Source organism: Triturus cristatus, chromosome 3_2, assembly GCF_964204655.1.
Source record: "Triturus cristatus chromosome 3_2, aTriCri1.1, whole genome shotgun sequence".
Taxonomy (NCBI): Eukaryota; Metazoa; Chordata; class Amphibia; order Caudata; family Salamandridae; genus Triturus; species Triturus cristatus.
This window is the reverse complement of record NC_140584.1, coordinates 653,359,931-653,372,322: the sequence shown is the minus strand read 5'-3', so window position 1 is coordinate 653,372,322 and position 12,392 is coordinate 653,359,931. Positions and strand designations below refer to the sequence as shown.

The window sequence follows — 12,392 nt, the reverse complement described above, 5'->3', positions numbered from 1 at the left end:
AAATTAATTGTCAGTGGTGCAGAATATCTTATTTGGGGGGCAACATAAGACATCATAAAAGAGAGTGTTTCCATTGGAGGAGAGAATGTCATCTGTCCGTGACAAATACCGCATCCTGAAGGCAACTGCCAATCCAACAGCGAGACAAATAACCTCCCTTCTAGGTTCTACGGCATCCTGTATATACATTGTCCAGAATGCAAAGATGCGCTCAAGACCACTGAAACAATACCTAGAGGACCAGTGAAGTCAGAAGAACAATTGGGAAGACAACTTGATCTTGACCTCTTCAGGAAAACAGTCTGTAGAATTGTGGTGCAGGAGGCTCAACTTGGTCAAGGGATTTCTTTAATAGGAACAGCTTCTGTCTCCAAGCACAGTGGGCAAGCTCATCTACAAGACTTGACAGTACAAGGCAATGGACACTCAAGGAAGCCTTGCGTTCCCTACTGTCAGAGGAAGAGGAGAAATGGGCCTGGCACTACTCCTCAAAGAGGCAACCTCAAGGTTTTAAATATCTCAGGATTGCGACCTGCTCATGGGAAAACCTAACCAAAGTGCTTGACTCCTACAAAAGAGATGCAGATTATTGGAGAAAATTACCACTCTCCTCATGGGCAAAACTGCCCTTTATTAAATGATTTGCCTCTCAAAATTCCTTTATGTGTTACAAAATATTCAGTTGGGGGTCCCTGGTGGGTTTTTCCAGGCAGTATCGGTTGTAATACAAGGCCTCCTATGGGATGTTGGGACACAAAAGATTGCATGGATGTCCATCATCAGAAGGCCCCTGACATACGTCTATATTGTTGGGTGACAAAATTTCAAGTGATTAATGACCGGGCCTTCTCTCAACTGATACCTTCCATGATGTCAGACAGAGAATCCATGGACCGAGAGGGATATTTCAGAGGCCTCTATTGTGAAAGGGGGACAACACCACTACCGACCCCTAAGGCTGTGGTGTTCAATCTATGGCATAAGGCGACGAAGGCTCCGGGCTAGAAGGGCAAACTGTATTACTCTGAGATACTGAAGGGACTACGAAACAGAGCGCCGCAGAAGATGTGACCTTTTGGGAATCTCCGAGGTTGGCGACATCTGGTGAGGGAACGAGGTAATAACCTTCACTGAACTGCAGGACCAATAAGAGTTGTCTGGCAGCCATTACCTTTGATACTGGCAAATCAGATATCTTCTGCAGGGATATATAGAGGCCATACAGGGAGCTCCGTATGAGACACCCCTGGAGTATAGGGTTTTAGGGGCCCCGACCAGCCACGCAGTGTCCCGGCTATACGCCACTCTCCTACACAATAGTCTTGCCCCTCTAGATATCCTTAGGGTTAAATGGGAGAGGGACTTAGGCATACTAGAAGACGACAATTGAGGGGCAGCATGCCGGTACCCCCAGAAAGTAGCCATAAGAGCGGGATTCCAACTAACCCAATTGAAAATACTCCACAGTGCTACTTCATGAGAACTAGATTGTTATACATGAGGAAGACCGATATGGACCTCTGCTTAAGAGGTTAATGGCAAATAGGCACTCTAGTGCATACAATCTGAGGCTGCCCCAGAATTCAGGAATATTAAAGTAAACATATGCTGAAGGCTGTCTGCAGTCCTGGAATTCATGTTGGAGCTTACTCTGCAGTTGCTGACCCTAGGCATATAAGGGAAAGAAATCCGGGACCGTTACATGCTCCTCTTTTGTAATATCGCCTTGATGGCAGTGAGATGGGAGATGATTAGACTATGGGGGTAGGACAAGGTCCTGATGTTGCATGCCTGGGAGTCAAAACTGGACTGGTGCTTGTGGGCTGAAAGACTAATGTACCAGGCACAGGACTTCCCATAGGAGTTTGAGAAAATATCGGGCCAGTGGAAGAGTGCCAAAGATATTGATCTCTAGTGGGATTCATGGGTGAAAAGCCTGGGTCAGGGGAGGAAATCGGGAACAATACTATTGACATGGGAGACGTCATTGCATATTTGAAGATGTATGAAGGGCTCAACTTATGCTAACTGGGTTCATGGGGCTGTGGTTTTGCTAGCAGTCATAATGTAACTTGAGTGGCATACCTCAACTTTGTTTGTGGTTTGGTGGCCGCTGTACCTCCAGTTTGAATTAAAAATCAATAAAAAGGTTTAATAGATATATATTTCTCTCTTAGGGGATTTCCATGTATAGTCATAAGCTTTGAATAGTCCCGCCCATGTGCAGGGGCCCCAGAGCACTTCTTGAATATACCTTCGTAAGTGGAGATTTTCGCCTTTCTTCAGGAAGGCCTGTAAAGACACTCAAGAAATAGACAAATAATGCAGCTTATATAGATAGGCTACAATGGTCCAGTTCTTCATCATGAAGTCAAAAATGGGCATTACATTAAATATGAGAACAATTTAAGATGTTTTGCAATCAGCAGAAAACTCCCTCACAAACCCCTTTTTATGATAAGGATGAAATAGTGCAGGAGAGAGTGGCCTCATAGGCTGTCATTATATGGCTAAAAAAAAGAGGCTTTGCCTTTAAGAAACCAGAGACCACCAGTATCCCATCATGCACAGCTGGTGGCAGTTACTTCAATTCTTTTTTCTGGCTCCACCTGACAGGACCCCGGAGCATTGTGCTCGACTATTTTTTGTTTTTTTTCCCTTAAAATACTCATCTGAATCTTCGCTAATATTGCTTCTCTCAACGTCTTTGGCCTCTAACTGCCTTTTTCTGTCTTTTTCAAAAATTCCCACTATTTTTGATAAATCACCATGTTCCTGAGGCCTGCTGCATCTGCATAAACATTTCCCGGTGCACACTTTGCGACAGGGAGAAAATTCACCTTCAGGGAGCAGAGGAGCAAAGAAGACAGCAACTCAAACTGCAGGTGGACCTCAGAGCAAGGTGAGGATCAGTCCTCTACCAGGGCTCTTCCAGCTGTCTCTAGAAGGTGTCCCAAACAGAAAACGGTAGAAAAATGCTATAAGTCCCGGGCGATGTTGTGGACTTCAACATCGAGAAGAGGTAGTCCTACAACCGTTTTGCCGTATTCCCATTAAACATTGGCAAAATGCCGCAGATCAACATCGAGGCAAGGAGTACCGGCGTCAATGACTTGTCCTTCTACCCAGAGACGTTTGAAGTCGAGGGACCCATTGACTATTAAGTCTGCTTGCCATTTGCCGTAGAGATCAACTTCGATGTCGATTCATTAACAACGTTGAGATCATGATCGGCGGCGATGCACCACCGGAAAGACACACTTCCACGTGGAGACGTTGCCATCATTCGCTGTCGACAAGCAGATAGAAGTCAAGAGACTGAGGAAGGTTAAGTTCAAGGACTTTTTCGATTTCTACCTGTTATCAAGAAACTCTGAGAAAAAGGAGACATATTTACACTTCTCCAGATTCCAAGTATTCCAGGACATACTCTCCTTCACAAGAAACACCAGCTGCACCACAATATTTGCCTCCTCCTCCTTCTCCTCCACTTCAAGCACCTATACCATCAAGAGCCTCCACCTCAAACGCCTCTGCCTCAAGCACCTCCACCTCAAGCGCCTTGCCCTTCTCCGTCTCACCCACTTCCAACTGCGTCACTAGACCCTGCGCCACGGCCCAGATCTCGTTCACACATCATCATCCTAAGCCCCACCATTATAGATCCAGGTCTTCTCCGTCATCCAGGACCTTTCATGGTCTCTTTCCAGACACACCATCAAGACCTCATCTGCTAGTACAGATATATACTGTTCCACTTTAACAGGCTCTTCTCCTCCACGCATCTCACCAGTGGATGACATTACTATCTTTCAAGAAGTTTTGGTGAGGGGTGCCACCAAACTAAATAATCTTATGTCCACACCAACACCAACTACAACTGTAATATTGTAGACCCTTCAGCATAGGTCAGCTACAGCCAACTATCAACCTCTTCTTAACCCTAGCTTCTTTTAAACCAGCTCCAGTTAGGTTTCAAAAGAAATACCGTGCTTCGGAGCAGGATCCTGCCTTTCTTCATACAGACCCAACACCAGACTGAGTCATTGTAGTGGCAGCAAAGAAACACCATGACACTGCTCCTGCTTCCACCATTCCTCCGGATAAGGAGAGTCGCAAACTAGACTCAGTAAGTCAGATAGTCTGCAGTACTGCTGCTACCACAATGCAGTCGGCCAGCGCCACTTCCCTTCTCAGCATATATGATAGAGCTCTGTGGGAATCCTTGCAGCAGTTCGTCAATCTTCTACTACGGGGCAAGCAGAAGGATTTTAATGAAATTCTCACTGAAGGGCTGATGATCTTGAATCAGATCATTAGCGCTCCAGCAGATTCTACCCTCCTTGTGAAATACTACCACAGTGTTGCTCTCCGACAGCATTCTTGGCTTCGCCGTACCTCTCCCAAGCCAGAATCCCAGCAGAGAATTCTCAATCTACCATTTTCAGGTACCACTCAGTTTGGTTTGCACATCAATGACCAAATGGCGAGGATGAATGCAGAGATGAAGACATTAAAAGCGGTCGGCTTCGAGAAACCTACAGAGCCAAAGAAATGCTTCATGCCATTCGAATGCTGTTTTTTTCCACAGAGGGTTCAAACCCCTTGTTGGTATCAGGGCCGTTAACAAACTGGTACACAGTCACCATAGTACCAAAGATGCAACCAGCCCTACAAAAGGAAGCAGGCCAGAGGAAGATCAAGCCAGCTGCCTGCTCAGGGAGGAAAACAATCAGGTTCAAAATCTTGAATCATCTTTTCCCCATCTTCCGTTACCCACTCTGGTAGGGGGAAGCATCCATCATTTTCTGGAAGAGTGGCAAAACATCAGACAAGACGCCTGGGTTCTGAATATTGTTCGCAATGGATATTGTCTCAGGTTCATCAGTCCACCACAGTCCATACCTCGGAAACCATCCAGAAATCTACCACAGCTACAAGCAGAGGTCAACATCCTCCTACAAAAACAGCCAGTGGAACTGGTTCCTTCTCAACAGTGAGGCACTGGGATATATTCCAGGTACTTTCTTGTCAAGTAGTAAGGCAGGGACAAATTCAGACACATTCTCGACCTCAAAACGGCCAACAAATGGATTTGGAGGGAAAAATTCAGAATGTTGGCATTACATCAAATTTACCCGCAATTACACTAAGGGGATTGGCTCTGCTCCAGCGAACTTCTAGACGCATACTTTCATATTACAATCGCTCTAAAGCATCAGAAGTTCTTGAGGTTCATATTTGGGCACGACCACTATCGGTACCAACTTCCCCTGTTTGGCCTCAAGTCAGCACCCAGTACATTCTCCAGGTGTATGACAGTAGTGACTGCCCATCTACGCAAACACAAGGTATTCGACTACCCATATTTAGACGATTGGCTGATCTAGGCATCCAGCTTTCAAAAGTCTCAGCTTTATTACTAGTTGATTTCCAACCTCCTACATCTTGGCTTCCATATTAACCACACAAAGTCAGCCTCTATCCCACTACATAGCGGCTTCCATCAACACCTTGCAAACAAAAGTGTTTCCTTCGAAGGAGAGGCGCTTATCAATTCTTCAGAAGGCTCAGTCTCTCATGAAAGCGTCTCATCCAACGGTGAGAACAGTGTCTTCTCTCCTCGGCTCGATGGCCTCCTGAATTTTTCTCACACCGAATGTCTGTCTCCTCATAAGGCCCCTACAAAAATGCCTCGAGGACCAATGGTACCAACTGACATGCAATTGGGACCACAGAATTCAGCTATCCCATCAGGTCTTTGAAATGGTGGTGCTCTCCAACCAATCTTCTCCAAGGGACACCATTCCATCTGGAGACTCCTCCTCAAACCATAGTCACTGATGCCTCACTACTAGGATGGGGAGCCCACATGGACCACCACCAAATTCATGGCACGTGGTCCTGGAGCTGCAAGCAGTCCATCTGGCGCTGAAGGCTTTTCATCCATCCTTCAAATTCCACTCCCTGCTTGTTCAGACGGCCAATACAACAGCCATGTGCTACCTCTACATGCAGGGAGGGACGAGGGCCAGGCCTTTGTCTCACGAAGCCCAGACAATCTGAAATGGCTTCTGGCCACAGACCGTACAATCACTGCAACTGAACTTCCAGGGGTACAGAATGCTCAAGCAGATTCTCTCATCACGCTGATCCAAGAAAACCAAGAATGGGTCTTAAACTACCACATCGTTCAATACATCTGCAAACTCAGGGGCACCCCAGCCATAGACATGTTTGCCACGACAGAAAACACAAAATAACAAAGCTTTTTATTGAGATACTTCCAGCCAGAGATACTGGGAAATGCCCTATGGATCAACTGGTCTGGCAGATTTCTCTACGCTTTTCCGCCAATTCCCCTGGTCCCAGCAGTCCTCATCAAGCTGTTCCACTCGAGAGCAAAAATGATTCTCATAGCTCTGGAGTGGCCTCGTTAATGGTGGTTCACGGACCTCCTTCACAGGTTCGTCTGTCCACTTTTCAAGCTACCATGCAGAACTGATCTACTGACAAAATTCAGAAGCCAGATGGTACACCCCAACCTCTCTGCTTTGAGTTTGGATGCGTGACTCCTGAGCTAGTGCAGTATGAACATCTGAATTTACCGCAGGGCTGTATGAATATCCTCAGAGAGGCTAAGCAGCCTTCCACATGTTATGCATATGCCTTAAAATTGAAGAGATTTGGCATATGGTGTTCGTCTAAAACAAGGACCTTACAACTCGCCAGGAAGATGTCATTCTACCATATCTACTCCATTTGGCTCAATCTGGCTTGCAGTTCTCTTCTAAAAAGGTTCACCTGGCAGCTCTTACTGCCTACAGAAAATTTCCTTCACAAACCTCTTTCTTCAGAATCCCTGTCATTAAGGATTTCCTAGAAGATTTGAAGAAGGTCTTTCCTCCCATTAGGCGCCCTTCTCTTCCATGGGAGCTGAATGTAGTCCTTTCATGTCTTATGCGGGATCCCTTCGAAGCCATATACAAGGCTTCTCTCCAACATCTGTCCTGGAAAAGCGCGTTCTTTGTGGCAATCACAACCGCCTGCAGGGTTAGTGAGATCCAAGCACTCTGTTCACATGAACCATACACTGTATTTCATTCTAGCAAAGTGGTCATGAGGACTCACCCGTAATTCCTCCGTAAGGTAGTTTCAGATTTCCATGTCAACCATACAATGTCATTACTGCCGTTTTTTCAGAATCCATCTACTCCAGCTGCAAGAACCCTCCACTCCCTCGATGTGAGGAAAGTTCTTAAATTTGTATCTAGACAAGACAAAGGATATCAGACGATCAGGCCAATTGTTTGTCAACTATGGTCCACTCCGTATTGGCTTAGCCACCTCAAAAAATATAATAAAACACTTTCAGCTAGGCCAAAAGCACTCTCCACTAGAGGGAAAGCAACTACTGCTGCTTTGCTGTGCAATATCCCTATTCCAGAAATTTGCAAAGCAGCTACCTGGAAATCAGTAAATACATTCACCTAGCACTACTGCCTAAATTCTGATGCTAGAGCAGATACTAAAGTAGGACAGGCTCCCCTCAGAAACCTATTTGCTTAAACTATCTACTTCATACTTTGTCTCCTCCACCGCACTATATGGGGATGGGCTTAATACTCTATTCAATACTTAGGACTATACATAGAAATCCCCTCCAAGAGAAGGAATAGTTTCTTACCTGTAACGCCAGAACTCTCGTTGGGGTATTTCCATGAGAAGTCATAAGCGACCCTCCCTCCTTCCGGGTGGATTAGACAGATTTATCCTTATACTTGTATATATTTATAACATCATCTTCACTGAAGTAACCACCACTACCTGTGCATGATGGGATACTGGTGGTCTCTGGTTTCTTAAATGCACAGGCTTTTTTTTACCATTATAAGACAGCCTATGAGGCCACTCTGTCCAGCACTCTGTCCAGCACTCCTTCATCCGTAACATAAAAAGGGGTTTGTTAGGGAGTTTCTGCTGCTTGCAAAACATCTTAAATTGTTTTCATGTTTAATGTACTGCCCTTTTTTGACTTCATGAAGAACTGAGCCATTGTAGCCTATCTATATAGGCTGCATTATTTGTTTATTTCTTGGGTGTCTTTACAGGCCTTTCTGAAGAAAGGCGAAAATCTCCACTTAAGAAGATACATTAAAGAAGTGCTCCGGGGTCCCCGCACATGGGTGGGACTATTCAATGCTTATGGCTTATCTTTGAAATGCCCCGACGAGAGAACTGGAGTAACAGGTAAGAAACTATTTCTTATAAAATATCTCTATGCTGCACTATTTGATTTCGATGGCTCTGCATACGATGGCCTGGACAGAGATCAGAAACAAACTGTTGTCAGTGTGCATAGATGGCACATATATAGGGCCCCAATCGTCACATTCAAGATGAGATGTAGCCAATGAAGAGCCGCACAATGCTATCTGCAAATACGCAAGCAAATTGCTGTTGTTTCCGGATCCAGTCTGGTGCTTGGGGGAATTCACAAGGTGAGGAATCTGCGGTTAGATGGGGACTCTACTGAAGGTCTGATAGGCTTTAAAAACTAACACTAAGATCAATATAGTGGCATGATGATTTATGAGAGGTTGACCACTTCTGTTATCAGTTTTCAGACCCATATTTGTGGTTTCAAAATAGCAAGAATATTGCACAGTGTTGTGGAGGTTTTAAAATAATAATAAACATACATGTAAGCAGATGAGACAAACTGGCGAAAGAACTGGGACTGTAAATCATAATTGGGTACTAGTTTGTCACTGCATGATGGGAATATTAAGTTTATGACTGGATGTGAATTTTATTTACTCCTCAGGTATTCACTCGAAAGTTGGAGGAAGTGGGACGAGTACTGTTTCTTATATCCCTGACACAGAAGATCCCTGCTGCCCATAAGCAATCTCATGTCTCCATGGTACAGGAAGACCTCCTCCGTCTTCCTTCCTTCCCACGCAGTGCTATTGATGCTGAGTTCTCTTTGTTCAGTGATCCTCAAGGTACTGAAGCTATTTTACATATTTTCAGCCTCACAATATTCACAGTAGAAGAAAGCAAGCATGAATGTTTATCTATTAAGGCGGGTAAAGTAGAACAACTTCCAATCATTCTAGAGCACTTGAACAACAAAACATTCACAACTTTGTATACATAGCTTTTAATGTATTTATGAAAAGCTGAGAGGAAAAAGATTTGTATCCTTGATTGTCTCAAGGGGCTTTAATATAAAAATTACTCGGCTGGCAGGAAACGGGGCTGGTGGGTTTGGAAAAAAAGTACTAAAAAAACAACACCTACCTTGTAAACAGCCGCTGTCTCTCCACCACATTGCTGCTCTTCTTTGCGAGGTATGAACCAGGAAGCACACAGGCTGCCCATAGCCAATAAGAATGTTGCAATGCAGCGCTGTGATTGGCTCCCCATATCCAATCACAACGCATTACAGCCTGGTGGGGAAGATGCAAGTCCCCATGACTGTTTGGCAGGCCTAAGACGGCCGGCTAAGCAGTCATCCACACTTGGAGTGTGCGAACCACTCCTCCCCCTGTGACCCCCAGCCCCATAGCAAAGAAAAATAAAATGATAATAACAAGGTTATTTCTGCTCTGTCAGCCGTGGGGCGATGCTCCTCCACCTCAGCGGAGGAGCCCCCCCTGAAATTACTTTGTGAGTAACTGATCACTGCCAGAAAAGATATCTGATAGAATGTATGATTCCAGTCATCAGACTTACTGGGATCTAGAAAGTCTATGAACCTCTTCCAGCTCACCTTTGGCCATTTTGTTCTCAGAAGGGTAAGCCACACTAAGGACGAAATTATCTTTTGAAAATGCTCTGCTTTTCATCCATTAGCTATATTTTCACCATTTTGAATACCTCTCATGCATGTGAAGGCAATGCCAAAAGATGTTCTTCAACTTCATTTTTATTCCAAGTAAATATTTTATCTGATAGAGACTTCTAGCTGCAGATTCTTCACTTTAGTATATCCAACAGGCGTCAGACTAGATTGTTAAATTTGTCAGCAGTCCCTGTATGCATAGGTAGGTGGCATCATTCAACTCTGTGTGGGTTTGGCAGTGGCATCTGTGCCAGTATTGACATGCACAGTGCCTATGTAGGTGCCACCACATCAGGCTGACCGCAGTACCTTCTTATCACTGCGGATCCGTAAAAGTTCCCATCAGTCAATTCTTTTTTTTCCCAAGGAATGTTATTGATTTTTCAAATTACACCAAAAAGCTTTCCACCCCTTCTCCACCTACCCAACCATATTTCAGAAGCAGAGTGGACCATTGACAGCACAAGAAGAAAGTGACAATAAGATACAACATTAAGACCCATATAAATCAAATTATCTTACACTTCATAGATGAGTTACAGTGTGCAAATTCAAAACAAAGAGCTCCCTTTCAAACACCCAAACGTAAAGACCTCAAAGATCTGGGGAAACCATAAAACGCACCTTTATTTACCAAATAATCAATTAAAGGGCACCATTGCATTTCAATGTTATGTTATCTACTAGGGACCATGTCAATTTTTCCATGGCTATTAGAGTCCATAATTTACTAACCCAGTCCTGTGTGGAGGATACCTTTGGGCATTCCATCGAAAAGCTAACAATTGCTTCACCATTAGTAACATGGTAGTTATGCTCCTCCAATCTACTGTGGTCAGGGCCGACATGTTTATTGGCTTAAGGCCCAGCATTATAGTGGCAGAGTCAGGCAGTAACTGGTAAGCCAACACATTTTAATGTGACTCAGGATTTGTATTCAAAATTGTCACTGCAGGGCAAGTCCACGACATGTGTATATAATCCCCTGTTGGCCACACCCCCTCCAAAACAGCCCATCCGACGCATCGTACATTTGATGCAACTTTATAGGTATGATATACCAGAGTGTCATGAACTTGTACATTGTTTCCCTATTCTGTACGCTCTTGCAAAGTTACGTGATATCATTCCAAAGCCTCTCCCAGGATTCCTTAGGAATGGCACAGCCTAGAATCTGCATTCTCTGTCTCATGTATGGGCAGTCTATGTCAGTGGAGGGTTTAGCAAGAAGAGCATAAATAGCAAAATTAAACCCTTAGGGCCACTGTAAGTGGTGAACAGTTTTTTCCATGGCAATAGCTGACGAGTGGCTGCCGATTTGTTAACTGGGTGAAGTACCCAATACTGCAGTTTTAAGTATCTCATGCGCTCTGATTCCTGCAGTTGAAACTTCTGTTTGCACGTCAAAAAGACTTTAACACTCCTACTCCTGAATAGGCCCCGAAGAATCCTGCATCTCCCACTGTCCCAATGCGCAAATTCCCCTTTGACTGTCCCTGGGTAAAACGCCACATTTCCAAGCAGAGGTGTAAATGGGGACGGAAAGGTTGTTAGCCCATCACCCCTGGTAAATCTATTCCTTTTGGTGAAGAGAGTCTTAAAAATTTCCAAGTACTGGCATGCCAGTGGTCTTTGGAGCCAGGGGACTGCCCAAGGGGCCCTTCCCATGACTGCTGCATCCATATGCACCTAATGATTCTCAGTCTCATTTAAGGACCATTTGAAGAAGACAAGCAGCTGCGCCACCTTACAGAATTTACAGAGGTCCGGGAGGATCTCATAATGATCCTAGAGAACCTTGCCTTCTTCCCATTCCAAATGAAGTTATCAATAACTTGTTGCAGAAACTGCATATCCCTCTCCAGAGAGGGGACAGGCATTGCTTTAAATAAATAAAGTAGGTGGGGTAGCACGTTCTGCTTTATGATCGCCACCCTGCCAAACCAGGAGACATAGAACCTCTGCCATCTGTAAAGATCAGTTTGGATGGTGGTAAGCGAGCGTGAATAGTTAGCTGCATATAATAGGTGGTGCCATGGTGTAAGATACACTCCCAGGTATTTCAGTTTTTTTCCCTGGCGCCCATCTAAATGGGGTCAAAGTAGTCGGCTTGCTCTTCTTCTCCCGTGAGAGCCCTAAGCTCAACATCTCTGACTTGGCCAGGTTCACCATAAAGCCAGAAACTGTCCTAAATGTTTCCAGTAACCCCTGCCGCTTGGGGGATGATTGTAAAGGGTCTGTCAGGGTCAGAAGGATGTTGTCTGCAAATGGGTGAATGACTTGTTCCTCAGTGAAGGACATTCCCAGTGGAGGGGCAGGATCCGCCATCACCTGCCCCACAGGCAGTCTATAACAATGGACGAGTGACTTCTACAAATTGTCCAGAGGGGCTACTCCAGTTCTGCAAACCTTGGCACCGACTTATGACTGGCTGATGGAAGACCATCTACCCTTGCTAAGTCAGAAAGTGTTAGCCTTTGAGAGAGTGCCTGCATCAGAAGTAGGGTGTGGTTGCTATTCCCACTACTTTCAGGTGCCCAAA

At 44.9% G+C, this 12,392-nt stretch overlaps 1 protein-coding gene across 1 annotated transcript in view; it reads left to right on the top strand.

Moving 5' to 3' along the window:
- The window catches only part of UNC80 (unc-80 subunit of NALCN channel complex), a 3,271,126-nt gene that overhangs the window by 2,100,719 nt on the left and 1,158,015 nt on the right, over positions 1-12,392 (top strand). Inside the window, exon 43 of the mRNA XM_085648598.1 lies at positions 8,828-9,008. Coding sequence (XP_085504724.1) covers positions 8,828-9,008 — 181 coding nt within the window. The remainder of the gene's footprint in view (positions 1-8,827; positions 9,009-12,392) is intronic.